The 15,321-nt window shown below is 27.6% G+C and overlaps 1 protein-coding gene across 3 annotated transcripts; it reads right to left on the reverse strand.

Moving 5' to 3' along the window:
• Nucleotides 1-604: 604 nt before the first annotated feature.
• LOC130676523 (ER membrane protein complex subunit 1) lies at nucleotides 605-11,364 on the reverse strand. Of its 3 annotated transcripts, XM_057482809.1 has the most exons (15): nucleotides 10,960-11,364; nucleotides 10,686-10,801; nucleotides 10,241-10,424; nucleotides 9,439-9,492; nucleotides 9,080-9,235; nucleotides 8,662-9,007; nucleotides 7,174-7,477; nucleotides 6,379-6,399; nucleotides 5,688-5,860; nucleotides 4,558-4,719; nucleotides 4,200-4,484; nucleotides 3,922-4,117; nucleotides 2,432-2,755; nucleotides 2,124-2,351; nucleotides 605-1,027 (listed from the first exon to the last, which is right to left on the reverse strand). In XM_057482809.1, the coding sequence occupies exons 1-15, from the start codon at nucleotides 11,100-11,102 to the stop codon at nucleotides 867-869; spliced, it is 2,853 nt and encodes a 950-aa protein (XP_057338792.1). In that variant the 5' UTR covers nucleotides 11,103-11,364; the 3' UTR covers nucleotides 605-866. The 3 variants fall into 3 exon arrangements, with proteins under 3 accessions (XP_057338792.1, XP_057338793.1, XP_057338794.1); XM_057482810.1 differs by lacking the exon at nucleotides 6,379-6,399 and having other exon boundaries at nucleotides 607-1,027; nucleotides 10,960-11,362; XM_057482811.1 differs by lacking the exon at nucleotides 9,439-9,492 and having other exon boundaries at nucleotides 609-1,027; nucleotides 10,960-11,361.
• Between the last annotated feature and the right edge of the window lie 3,957 nt (nucleotides 11,365-15,321).

Here is a 15,321-nt window from a genome sequence, read left to right on the forward strand (position 1 = left end):
AGAAATATTATTATCTAGATGGGAAATATTACTGGCAATAGTAAATATTACTATAGGAGAAACGAATAGTTAACATAAGGGCAGGATAATTATTATCACATACAAGTGGTAATCATTCCCTATTGTAAGATGCGATAGTTAGCATTTTTTTCTCAGCGTGTAGAAAGATCACGTTTTTCGACATGCTCTCCATTATACAGAATTTCCAAAATTATCAATGAAGATGCCACAGAAGTAGATTTTTTTGGAGCATCATCGGACAGTTGCAAGAAGAAAGCTAAAAGGGCAATTTTAAACTGAGAATTCTGATCATCGTTTTTGTTTTGGTTATTATTGTTGTTATAGTTATGTTGAGGATTAATTATTCACACTTTATATTATATTTGTTATTATTACTATGCATAATTGCGGAAGGGCGTTTATAAATAAGTAAATAAACAATTAATTGAATAATTAATCAATATAAAAAAAAAATAAAACGATAATTTTTAAACAAAAAAGTTTTAATTTAAAAAACACATTACAAATTTTTGTTTAAGGCTTTAAAGGTAGTAATCTTAATTGAATAAAAATCAAATTTATTTACCTATTTAATAATCTTATCTTTGTTTTCTTTTTTTTTTTTTTTGCTAACATACATTACGTATTTTTTATAATTTACTTTACATACGAGCCATTTACAAAAAGGGGCTAGTTTATAAATTACTATCATCATGATTCATTATCATGACGTTGTATTTAAATATTTATAAGAATTACCTAATTTGTGAATAAAGACGAATGATAAAAGAAATAGTGATTGAAATAATTTTTTTTTCTTGTTATTTTTAATTTATTATATTTTTAGTGGTAGTAAAGTGACGACATCATTTCCACGCTTGCTTCTGTGCTTTTTGTGATGCCAATTTTTTAGTTATATAAGATGCTACTAAAAGTCCCGCGAGGACTAAGACGATGAGATAGTAATCAAAGTCTTCTTTCAAAACGTCAAATGTTTTTGATGGCGCCACACGTGTATAAAACAAATCTATAATAAAAAATAATAATTTATTAGTAATTATTAATATTATTTTAAAGAGGGTCTGTAGTAGGGGTATGCGAATAGTATTCGAATCGAATTGAATCGAAGTGACATTCGATTCGAAATTCAAACCATTCAAATATTCGCGCACCCCTAATCTGTAGTAATTTTTGTCCAAGCTTTCCTCTCAAACAAAATCTCTAAACGCAAAATTAAGAACGAGACTCGATGCATCACTCTACAATCTAGCAATCTACGTTTTTATTTTTCAAAAATGTTCATTTAGTTAACCCAAGTAGCACAGGCACAACTTTAAGATATCATAAAGATGTCTCTTAAAAGGACAAGACAAATTTTTTTTTGTTTCAAAGCCAAGTCTTTTTAAATAAATAAGACTTACAGATGTTAGTCCCCAAGTAGCGCAGAGATAACTTTAAGATATCTTTTAAAAGGATAAGACAAATTTTTTTTTTGTCTCAAAGTCACCTTTTTTGGTATAAATAAGGCATGCAAATGTTGGTTCCGAAGACAGAGAAAATTTGTGTTGTTTTTCCTGTCTTATGTCAATTGAAAAGTCGTTTAGAAGACTTATTTTACCACTATTTGTAATTTACTTTATGTCGTCACTTGTGTCAAGTCTTCTAAGTAGATATTTTTTCGGTGACATAAATTTCTGATCGTTTTGTGAACATATTAGTGCCTTATCGATATGTCAAAAAACAGCCCAAAAACTGATATCTTATAGATGTCAAAAAAGCAAGTGTGCTACTTGGGTCCTAAGAGTCATAGAAAATTTTCGTTTTTTTTTTTTCGTCTTAAAAGTCATTTCAATTAAGAAATCGTTTAGATGACTGATTGACAATTGTGTGTAATTTACTTTTCGTCGTCATTTGTGTCAAGTCTTTTAAGCAGATATTTTTTTGGTGACAAATTTCTGATTTTTTTGTCAACATTTTGGTGCCCTATCAATAAGTCAAAAAAACATCCTCACAACTGCTATCATATAGATGTCATAAAACCAAGTGTGCTACTTGGGAAGAGAAAACGTGGACAGCTTCCATTTACTACCCCTCATAAATAAATTACAATAGTAAATACTTACCAATACCGTGAGCAAACACTAGACAAGTACTTTCAAGGCCACTGGGGCTTGTATAAATTCCTGATACCCTAAATACACTTTGGTTATAATTAATAATGGCATCCATTTGGATCGGTATCTCTGGCATATAAGGTATTACACCTTCTTCCCTTAATTCGGGATTAATAGGCCGTCTTGGATCAACCAACATCCACGGTAACTCCAAAATTCCACCATTCGCAAGAGATACTTTTATAAAATAAATAAATTTAATTAGTTCCTTAATTAATTAATCAAATAAATAAAATATTAACTTTATAAAAATGTACCTAATATATGTTTACTAGTAATTCCTTTCTCAGTAATTGTTTCCTGCATTGATTCAATAGTTGCAGGGAATATAAATGCTTGTCTTTCGACTAAAGGTAATCGCGTTGTAGTCAACGAAGAAAACACTGTGGTATTGCTTTGAACGTTACCTTCGTAAAGTTCTACTGTTGCGATTTCAGTCCTACGACTCTTATCATTATAATAACTATAAATTAACCAGTTCTCAGAATGTACAATGTGAAATGGTCCACGTACTCTTTTATGTACAATTGAAAATATCATTGAACCCGATACGACATCCAGTAGATATAAATTAAGTGTATCTGAAATAAATTGATACTTTTACTAAAAAAATACTTATTGATTGAAGAATTTAACTTATCGATAATTATGAATAATGTGTAAATGAAGGAACAACGGCTTTACTGATCTGCTTAATTGACATCATTTTATTATTTTTGCGAGTAACGTTTCGTTAATGGTAATTAACATCATCAGACCCATGTCTATATAATAAGTTACATTAAAAATTAAGTTTAATGATAATTTAAACAGTGTATAAGAATATTTAAAATTAGGTATATTAATCAATAGTTTTAAGTCATATAAATTTACTATAAATTAAATCAACTCTGATGATGTTAATTACCATTAGCGAAACGTTACCCGCAAAAATAATAAAATGATGTCAATTAAGTAGATCAGTAAAGCCGTTGTTCCTTCATTTAAACAATATAAAAGTCTGGTCGTTTGAATAAATTCAACATAAAATTATGAATAATGTACGAAATTCTTTTTGTCTCAAGAATTTATTGACATAATCATACAAATATTTTTGATTCATTCGAATTAAGTAATTCGTTGATCAGAATATGAGCTAGTGAAAATAAGTATCAATTTTGTCAATAAATTTTTGTTGCGCAAAATATAAAGTTTATTTAAAAAAATAAACGAAAAACAATTCTTGAGCCAAGAATATCTATTTTAACCCTTCTTCCTTCACGTTATGAGCGCAGCACCGCAATTTTTATTAAAAAATTATTAAAAAGAAAAAAAAACTTCCTAGCCTTTTGAAATTTTATGAGTTCTTCTACTGTACTTTTGAGTATCGAATGAATGAATAATATTTTAAATATTAAAAAAATAATTTTTTTTGTTAGAAAACCTGAGAAATGCGGCGAGTAAACTCGGGCGTTGAATTTGTTCGGATTTTCTGCGCAGTGTTGCCAGTTACCACCAGCGACTCATTTCCAGCTCATTTAATTCATCTCTTTCTTTAGTGTTTTTATTTTATTAAAAAAAATTTTTTAAAATTTAGTCGCATAAGCTTGTGTGCTTTTAATTTTGAAATATCATTGTTATAATACTTGGCAACACCGCAATATTAAATACTTGGCGGCGGAACGCCGTGGCGCGACGGGCGGAGGGTTAAGTAATAGTATTTATTTCTATAAGTAGTGTAGTAAACAGTAATAATTTATAAACTTACTTTTGTGTGTATTACCAACACCTTGAGTTAAAATAGCTACCAAATTGGGATTAATATACTTGTACAGTACTGATCGATCTCCTAAAACACGACCTTGTGAATGCACGTGCCCAAGAGAATTTTTTGACACAATATGAGTTATTTTTTGATTTTTTGGTGACAGTATTAATTCCCATACCTTGTGAGCAATTAATTCCTACAAATTTAATAATTAAAAATCATAAATAAAAATTCTACATATTAAAATTTACATTAATTATTATTTTATAATTACAAACCTTTGAAGTACTGTATGCTAGAGAATATCCTGACAATACACCAGTCTCTTGATCACCCGTAAATAAGTATGTATTTTTACTGACAGAAGCTGCCACAGCCGTTGCATTTTCTGGATAAACGTGAACTTTATCACGTGTATCGAGAAGTAATATCGGACGAAGAAAATCTTCAGTTGTTATTTGTAATAACATTGACTGTTTTAATTTATATCCTAATTTTACTAAGCCATCAAGTGGATGACCGGTTATCGGGTTAAATGCATAAATTACACCTTCTCCCGATTTCTGAATAATTATAAATAAATATTATAATGACTTAATTGTTTATTAAATAATATATTTAAAGCAAATAATTTACCTTATCTAAAGCTAACAATGCACATTGTGGAGGGTGTGGGAAATGACGGCTGCCTCGCTGGACATGTAGGAGCATAGTATTCGAATCACTTTTAAGACTAGCAATATTATTAACTCGTGATTGCCATATTATTTCACCTTTCTTTGATTCAATTCCAAACAACTGTTTTCAAATTTAAATAAATAAATTATTTATTTAATATTACTATTAATGATTAGGGCATGTCAGAAATTCACTCCCCTAACGGATCCGAATTACAGTAAATTACCATAACTTACGAGAATTGATCGTGTTTTTACCTAAAATACCGTAATTTACTGCAAAGTTGCAGCATTTTATGGTAATTTGCGGTAAAATAGGTACAGCACGGTAAAAATACCGCAATTTACGGTGTTTAAAAGAATAACCGTACTCTACGGTATTTTACGGTAAAATACCGTAATGTTATCGCAAATTTGCGACAAAATACCGCACTTTTCCGTAAAGTATTGCCGATTGCCGCAATTTTACCGTAAAATTCCATAGTTTGCGGTAAATTACCAGATTTTATGGCCACTTTTCTGAATACCGTAAAATACGTTAATTACTGTAATTCGAATCCGCTAGGGTCTAGAAGAAAAAGATGCAACTTCACTGAGAGAACAATTTATTTGAGCCAAATAAATAAATTTATTTGACTGAAAAAAATCATTTATTTCATTCAAATATATATTTGTTTATAGTTAACAAATCTTGGTTGAAAAAAAAGTCCAAATAAAGATTTGTTAACTATAAACAAATCATTATTTCATTCAAATGAGCCATATCTTTGTCTCAAATAAACACTAATTGAGTCCACTCAAATATGGAATTTATTTGCCTGAAACAAATCTCATTTGGCTCAAATAAATTGTTCTCTCAGTGTTCCGCGCTCACAAAAATCTGGTTAAACCAGAAGAAAAATTCGACTACCACAATGCGTTCATAAAATCAGATATTGTTTTGTTCCTCTATTCTTAATTAAACCGGGTGACTCTCCATTTATTAACCAACTGGATAGACATTTATCAATCTCCAGAGTGTTTTTCTGAACACGCCCTTAGTTTTATTATTTAGAAATTGTTTAATAATTAATAATAAATGTTTTATACCTTTCCAGCAGACGTTACAACAACAATCATTTTATGCAATCCAAATTTATCTCTGACAAGATCAGCTCGTTGATTTGACTGCGGTAAATTAATGTCAAAAGTTGTTTGGAATAATGATCTTACTTGATTCATTTGAGCTGTCAATCTTCGTAAAAACATTCCAACAATATCCCCTGATAATGATAATATAAACAAATGTAAACAAATAATAGTTAAAAAAAAAATAAATTTATGAAATATAAACAATCTTCACAAAAAATTTATCGTTGCACTAAAATTACTAATAAACTTTTTTTTTTATCTAAATAAATAAAGCAAATTTAAATAAAAGTATCTATAGTATAAAAAATATCACTCGTAAATAATTCTTCAATAAAATCTTGCTGTAAATTCATGCAAATAAATTAAATTAATAATAAATAAAATGAAGATAAACAACAAGCAATTATGTCTATAATAATTTTAATTTTTATAGCCGGGTATTAATAAACTTTTTTAGATAAATAATTAAACTAACTAATAAATAAATAAAGTAACTATTGATTTAGTAATCACGGTCTGCACTGATTTATTTAAACTTTCATGCTTAAATTACTTAGACTATAATACTGCTAAGCTCATGCTATTATTTATATTTTAAATCGAAACAATTATTAATTAAAACCAGCCTATCCTGCAATAAACTACTTACATGAACCGCCTATATCGATACCTGCCAGCAGCCAATCACAAAATAATTTTTATTAGTATCATATCAAATAAATTTTTTACATCACCAATGAAAATTTAATAATTTATAATAGTAATAATAATAACTCTAAAATGTCCGGTGACACGCTTAGATATCCGTGGACAAAATATCCGCAAAAAAATATCGACAAAAAAATTCGTGCGACAAAATGTCGCTATATGTGGGTATATTTTTGTAATGCACACACAAAATTCGTGAAAAAAGAGTACTATATTCCACACCTTTTTATGTATGTATCAATCATATGTATTTTCGCATTAAGTATTTAATGAATTAAACGATAAATGTTCATAAAAATATAATTTTAATAATTTTTTTTTTACTGTTTTTTTAACTATGAAAATTTTGATGTGATGAATTCATATCTTTGGTATGCCCATTTTCAGGATATTCTGTCCGTAGATATTTTATTCATCGGATATTATTTCCGCAGATATTTTGTCTGAGAATAATTTGTCGCGGATATTTTGCCCGCGGATATGTTGTTACGCAACCAAAATGTCCTTTACTTTGAAGTGTATTCCTAATAATTATTTTTTCCATCGATATTTTTAAGTTACGATACACTATAAATTTAATAAATTATAAATATTAAATAAATAAATAAATTGAACCATGCCAATTGCTTGTTAGATTATAAATTGCGACCTATATCTTTCTGAGTACTGTTATAAAATTAATAACAATGATTTATCTTTGACTTAGTAAATAAATGTTTAAAAAACAATAACTTACTGTCTTTTTGATCGAACTCAGTTTCAAGCGTCTGGTCACGATCAGACATTGGTAATTCGACTATTTCCACTGTAATTATACTAGCTAAAGCTTCTTCACGTGACCATATTAATTTATTATGCTGCAATAATGCAACACTGTGATCTTCAGATGACAATAAATGCCTACACATTATTCCTTTGCTTAATTTCGGGCAAACAGACGCTTTTATAGTTGGTGAGAATAGAGATCCGTGGGATGTAGATACGGTGAACTCGGGTAAAGGTTCTGATGTCATTAAATTAATAGCTTTTATTTCTGTTACCTAAAAAATTTAATTAATAATTAATCTTAAATAATTTTTTTTTTTTTTACTTACAAACTAATATCAATGTGATTTTCTTTTAAAAAATTTAATATAAAGAACGTTTGTAATAATTGTTAATCCAAGATGATCCTGAGAGTTGACTTTATACATAAAAAAAGTTATTTTGAGTCAAGAAAATACTTTGGAAGACAAACGTTTTCGGGAACCAACTGAAGATTTTCTTAGGCCAAGAGAATTAATTTTAGTCAGAGATGATTTTTACTTTATCCAAAAAAATTGATGTTTTCAATATGCCCATCAAAGATTTCGGAATCACCATCGACAGCAAGTTATCATTTACACACCACATAGACAACATCACTCAGAAGGCCTATCGTACCCTCGGGTTCATCGTTAGGGAAGGCAAAGAGTTTAGCAACGTTACTACATTGCTTAGTCTCTACTCCTCATTGGTGAGACCAATTAGGGAGTATAACTCGGTCAACTGGGCACCCTATACCGAAACACTGGTTATTAGGCTTGAAAACATCCAACGCAGATTCTGCGTTGTTGTTCCTATCTTACTTCTTACGTCAGAAAGGCCATGACTTGGACACCAACGCAGTATATGATTATCTTCAAATCAATTATTTAGCAAAATTCAGACAAGTTAACGACATTTCGTTCTTTTACAAGGTAATCAACGGGTACAGTGACTCTCCAGAAATACTTGAACGCTTTGAATTTATCTGTCTCAAAACGGGCCTACGACATAGCCGGCTGCTAAATCCTGTAAAATCCACCAAAAACTATGTCCGTTTTGGGACTATCAACGGAATATCCAATTCAGTCAATGCTATCTGCTCGGATGTGAACTTCTTTGGCTATCACTACCTATCCTTTCAAACGTCTGTCAAAAAGCTGGTACTGGACTACAACGACTAACCACGAACCCCTCTACGTGCAATCTTTTGTCATCATTATTTATATATCTATGTTACAATTCATCGCTTAAAGCGTTTACCTATATAATTATTTCGCCTGTTACTTTCCTTTCATTTTTTATGTTAATTGTTCATGTTCATTGCCAATTGGCGTTAAATAAATAAATAAATAAATAAATATAAATTTCTTGAATCAAGAATATTTACTTTCAGTCGAAAACTTTTTCTTCTGTGTAAAAATAAAAAAAAAATTCTTACCCCATTTTTATACGTTGTCTCGAGTAAAACTTTTTCACTGTCAATAGTTGTAACGTAAAGATTTGCGTTAGCATCAATATCTCTCGAAATAGTATTTGCCACATTACCAGGTATTAATATACGTTGTCTATTATCACCATTAGCAATTATTGTCAGCACTGACTCATCACCAGGTATCGATTCAACATGAAACGGACCTTTTGCACCAGCACCAAATATATTGTTTATTGTTATAGTCTGTGGTTGTGAATTATTATCAAATAAGTGGACTAGAAATAGTATGGCTAGTGAATCATCAAAGGAATTGCCTTTGAGACACGCTAAATAAGGTGCTGCTAAAACACATCTGTAATTAAATCAATTTATTAATAATAATTAGTTAAATTAGAGATTAATTATTAATTATTTCAAATCTTACTCAGTCTCAGGCGTTATAAATGGAGCTGAAACTTTTCGTGTGTCTAATTTTTCACCAGTCTTACTGTCGTACGAAGTAACTTCAATACCGCTGCTATAAATTGGTAGAATGTGATGTAATGTGCCATCTTTCAAGTGCCATTTGACATCTTCTAATCTATATTGAACAAAAAAATATATGTATCCCATTTATTAGACATTGAAATAAAAGTAATAATTGGTTATAAATACACATGGATACATTTATAAATTAAAGTGTAACAATATTTTTCTGTGAAACAGATTCATTAATAACAAACACAACAATGATATTGTGAAAAATATTTAATAGTGCTCATTATATATCTGTAAAAATAAAACCTTTCAATAGAGTACAATCCAAATGTAGAAAATGATATGAATGGAGTATCTAGTCTGTAAAAATTAATATTAATTCTAGTAAAACTAAAATAAAATCTACTGTAATTATAAAATATATTTTTTTAACTCCTAAAAATATTTAAAAAAAAAAATAATTTATTGTACGAAAAAATATTTAAGTTATTAAGTATAATATTCTATAGATAAATCTAGTAAATAGTTTTTTAGCACATCTACATCTCTGCCATAAATGTCTACTCAGATACAACAACACTATTATAGTAAAACTAAGTAGAACTTATTTCTCCGACAATGCCCTCCCATTTTTTGGAAATATTTAAAGATTCTTAACTGCCATAACCGTAATAAAATTTTAATAATTAATATCGCTGAGACATAGATTTTTAAAAAAATTATTCAGTTGATATTAATTAGAAGTTAAACGAAATTTGTTAAACAAATTTCAGTAAAATCTTCATGTAAACATTATAATTTGAAATGTCAAATTTTTTAGGCTAGAATTTATTTACCAAATTTCATTAAACTCCTCATTGATAACAACTGTGAGTAAATTTTTTAAAAATTGTAACTGCGTTCTCTTTTTTTCAATTAATGCTTTAATTTTTTTGAAAGTAATTAATAAAATTTTAATACGGTTGACAGCCTAAGGTCATTGAATATTTTTAAAAAATAGGGGGGGGGGCAATGTCTGAGAATGTCCTTAAAATAGAAATGAAGACGCGCTGCTGTTTTTTTTTTGTTATCGTAATTTTTAATAGTTTCTCTAAGGTATGACGTTTACCTTTCAGGATTTTGTTCAGCTAATGGCCACTCATTGAGTATGTGTCCGGTAGCTAAATCCCAAACACGTACGATAGCAGGCACTCCGCCGCTAACAGATATTAAATCACCATCAGATATTCCACCTAATGCATGAATTTTACCAGCATACCCGCGTTCTAGAACTCTTCTCCATAATATTTGACCTGTATTAAAATTATTACAATCAATTCTTAAGTTTTTTTAGAAATTGTAATATAAAATAAATAATTTATCTTATGAACAACAGGGATAAATTTATGACGTATTTCCACGTTCATAAATTTGAACTTTAAATAAATTTATCAAATTGATTTTTTGAAATCAAAGTGATTTAGTTTAAAACGACATATTTTATTAGTGGGACATTTAATTAAATAATAACAATGATATATAAAATATCAATAAAGCAGCTGACTTATTTATACCTGATTTTAAATTCAAAGCAGCAACAACATTTTCTTCAGTAGCAACAATTAATTTTGCCGCTGCTGAAACGGTATCAAAACTAGAAAATTTGATTTTTCCAACGTAATTTTGTCTCCTGAAATTAAAAAAAAAGTCAATTCATTTAGCATACGTGTACAAAATTAATTAGCTGCTTGCAATAACCTTAACATGAATTCAACAAAATACGTGTATGTATGTATATATATACGTATGTACATTTAAAAGATATGATAATAATAATGAAATATTTACCAGTCAAATTTTCCAACTTGATCCTCATAAAGACACAATGATAAATTAAATACTCCAAATAAAATTACCAAGTATTGTAATAGTAGTGTATCATTAATAAAACGATAAATATTTCCACGAAAATGCGGCATTATTGAAGCCATCACGTATCACGATATAAAGTATTTTCTATTTTACTCTGTTTTATCATTGATATTATAAATATAATGTTAGTAGGTTTATAAAGTAATAATATAATAAAATAGGTTAGGTTGACGACGAGTAAGTCCAAAGACTACTACACGTTACTGTACTCAGTCAGTCATATTAGTTGTTAATAGTTAATAGTTAGTACAGTAGGGTACAGTCGCATACGGTGTCAATACTTATTGTGAGACAGATAGAAATAGTAATTGTCAAACTGCTGTTGTGTGTAAGAGAGTAAAAGATATACAATATCGGTCATTAATTCTTGCGCGGTAGCATAGCATCGGGAAAAAAAAAACATCTCAAAAAGAAAACATGTATCACATTTTTATACAAATAAAAACTATAAAAAAAAAAAATTGTAAAAAATAAATACAATATTTAAAAATATATCTATATTAATTAAATGCAAAATTATAAATATGTATTGTAAAATAAGTGAATAAAAAAAAGTCCCTAGAAAAAAAATCTCTAGATTTAAAAATCACTAAAAAAAAATTACAATAAAAAAAAAAATTCCTACAAAGAAACATTTGCATATCTAAACATCTACTTAAAAAAAATATGTAAAAATGAAAATCTCTACAAATAAAATATCTATAAAAAATCGGCTGTTTTGGAAAATCTCTATAAATCATCACATGTACAAATAAATATCTGAATAAAGTATAACCTCGAGAACTGGAAGCATTGCCACCACGTGCTCATAATCATGAATAAGTTCGTGTTGTAATATATAAGTATAAATAATAATAATAATAAAAATTATGGTTATTATTATGTTATTAAGAAAAATATAATAAATAATTTTAAACTTATAATAAGTGACTTCGAAAAACGTGAAAGATTCAAATCTGATAACTCCAAAGCACTGAGCCTGTAATAATTCATATAATTTTAATTTTTTTAATTTTATTAGTTAAACTTTATTTGAGAATATCATAAAATTATTATTATTTATTTTATAATTTTTAATTTTGTTTGACTATCAAGCCGTATGCCAGGATTCGATGAACGTCCAAAAATCACTTTTCTTTTTTAACTTCCCGCTAAGAGAATCGACGATTTTCGAAAGTCGAGTTTTCATCAGATGTCGACGTTTTGAGGTCCTAGGAAGCTATTCTAACTATTTTCAGAATGATGTCCGAGTGTATGTATATATATATATATATATATATATATATATATATATATATATATATATATATATATATATATATATATATATATATATACTAATGCAAAAAATTAAAGGAGCAGAAAAATTTTATAAATTTTTTAGTGATTTTTGGAAGACTGTAACTTGGTGAAAAAAAATCGTATCGAAAATTTAAAAAAAGCATTTTATAGCTTGAAACCTCTAGTTTAGGTGTATTTTTTCAAAATTTTTTAAAAGCTCCGATTATTGCGCAAACATGAGAAATACCGCGAGCCAAAAAATTTCTAAATTTTTTTTTTTTTTCGAAGAGCCCACGGACCGCGGAAAAATTCTTTCAACTAAACGAATGCATACATCGTTTAGCAAATTTATTCAGCTTCAATTTGGTTTTTTTTTTAACCTCGTAGGACGATTTGTCGCAGAGATATCAGCCTTCAAATAGAAAGTGATCCTTTTGGCTTTGATCTTCGATATTTCAGGTACCAATGATCGCACAGAAAGTTGAAGGGCGGCGTTAAAAACTTGAATAAATTCCCTACAAGATCCTGTCATCATTTTTTGAAAAAAAAATTTTTTTTTATTTTTAACATCCATTAGAAGAAAGTACAAAAAAATGACTTTTTTTGGTTTTTTAGTAAATCAACCGCTACTCTGCATATATCGATAAAAAAAATAATGTTGCCAGGGACTTTTTTAGCTTAATGTACCCCCAAGACCCCTGTAAATTTTTGAATTGATCTATCGTACCGTTTTTTGGGAATCATCGATCAACGTTTAGCTAAACAATGAAAGGAGCAAGTTTTGTTCCTTTAATTGTGTAATCATAATCAATTGAAGGCTGATATCTCTGCGACAAATCGTCCTACGAGGTTAAAAAAAAAACCAAATTGAAGCTGAATAAATTTGCTAAACGATGTATGCATTCGTTTAGTTGAAAGAATTTTTCCGCGGTCCGTGGGCTCTTCGAAAAAAAAAAAAAATTTAGAAATTTTTTGGCTCGCGGTATTTCTCATGTTTGCGCAATAATCGGAGCTTTTAAAAAATTTTGAAAAAATACACCTAAACTAGAGGTTTCAAGCTATAAAATGCTTTTTTTAAATTTTCGATACGATTTTTTTTCACCAAGTTACAGTCTTCCAAAAATCACTAAAAAATTTATAAAATTTTTCTGCTCCTTTAATTTTTTGCATTAGTATATATATATATATATATATATATATATATATATATACATACACTCGGACATCATTCTGAAAATAGTTAGAATAGCTTCCTAGGACCTCAAAACGTCGACATCTGATGAAAACTCGACTTTCGAAAATCGTCGATTCTCTTAGCGGGAAGTTAAAAAAGAAAAGTGATTTTTGGACGTTCATCGAATCCTGGCATACGGCTTGATAGTCAAACAAAATTAAAAATTATAAAATAAATAATAATAATTTTATGATATTCTCAAATAAAGTTTAACTAATAAAATTAAAAAAATTAAAATTATATGAATTATTACAGGCTCAGTGCTTTGGAGTTATCAGATTTGAATCTTTCACGTTTTTCGAAGTCACTTATTATAAGTTTAAAATTATTTATTATATTTTTCTTAATAACATAATAATAACCATAATTTTTATTATTATTATTATTTATACTTATATATTACAACACGAACTTATTCATGATTATGAGCACGTGGTGGCAATGCTTCCAGTTCTCGAGGTTATACTTTATTCAGATATTTATTTGTACATGTGATGATTTATAGAGATTTTCCGAAACAGCCGATTTTTTATAGATATTTTATTTGTAGAGATTTTCATTTTTATATATTTTTTTTAAGTAGATGTTTAGATATGCAAATGTTTCTTTGTAGGAATTTTTTTTTTTATTGTAATTTTTTTTTAGTGATTTATAAATCTAGAGATTTTTTTTATAGGGACTTTTTTTTATTCACTTATTTTACAATACATATTTATAATTTTACAATTAATTAATATAGATATATTTTTAAATATTGTATTTTTTTTTTACAATTTTTTTTTTTTATAGATAATATTTGTATAAAAAAGTGATACATATTTTCCTTTAGAGAAGTTTTTTTTTTCCCGATGTTATGCTACCGCGCAAGAATTAATGACCGATATTGTACGTACTCCATAAATGTCTATGTGGTCTATATATATTATATATATATGTGTATTCTATTAACGCCACTATTGTAAAGTGGTAACTTTATAAACTAAATTAAACAAAATCGTGATTAAAAATATTTATTTAAATTTGAAATCATTTATTACTATTCAAAAATAAATTTAAAAATGAGTGTGAATGTAACAGACATTAGACAAATTTAAATTTATTCATAAATAGAGTAAATAATTAATAAAAAAAAATTCAAAAAAAAAATGCGCATTTAAAAAATTTTAAATTAATGAGTGCATTTTTTATAAATATTATTTTTTAAATTATTTACTCTATTTATTTATAATTTTAAATTTGTCTGATGTCTGCTACATTGATACTCATGTGAATGTAGTAGATATGAGACAAATTTAAAATTACAAATAAACGAATTAAACATTTAAAAATATAAAAATTTAAAAAATGCACATAAGTACTGATTCTTCGATTCGATAAATGCACATTTTTTAAATTTTATTCGATTCACATTTAATTCACTTATTCCAAAATTTTTTAAATTGACAACTGCCAGCTAAGTTCACGCTCATTTTCAAAAACTTATTCTTACATGATACTGAAGTTAGCCGATGTCTAATAATTTTTGTATTTTTTTAATTTTTTTCTAAAACACAAAAAAATCACAAAAACAGCAACCTGCAACAATATGGCAAATAAAAATTTATTCAATTTTTTAAAAAACATTTGAATTTTGGAGTACTACAAATTTTTAAACTATAAATTATAAAAAAAAAAAAAATTTGAATAAAATTGCGTCCATGCATTTTTTAATTTTCTACATGTGCATATTTTTATTTTATATTTTTTTGTAATTGATTTTTTAA

This window comes from Microplitis mediator, chromosome 10 (assembly GCF_029852145.1).
Source record: "Microplitis mediator isolate UGA2020A chromosome 10, iyMicMedi2.1, whole genome shotgun sequence".
NCBI lineage: Eukaryota > Metazoa > Arthropoda > Insecta > Hymenoptera > Braconidae > Microplitis > Microplitis mediator.

Excerpts from the sequence above, each read along its gene's own strand:
- LOC130676523 (XM_057482809.1), bottom strand. The coding sequence starts at position 11,102 with ATGGCTTCAATAATGCCGCATTTTCGTGGAAATATTTATCGTTTTATT. Across the intron at positions 9,493-10,240 it reads GCTGAACAAAATCCTGAAAG|ACTAGATACTCCATTCATAT; the intron begins GTAAACGTCATA and ends TAATTTTTACAG. Across the intron at positions 6,400-7,173 it reads TGAGTTCGATCAAAAAGACA|GTATCGATATAGGCGGTTCA; the intron begins GTAAGTTATTGT and ends GGCTGCTGGCAG.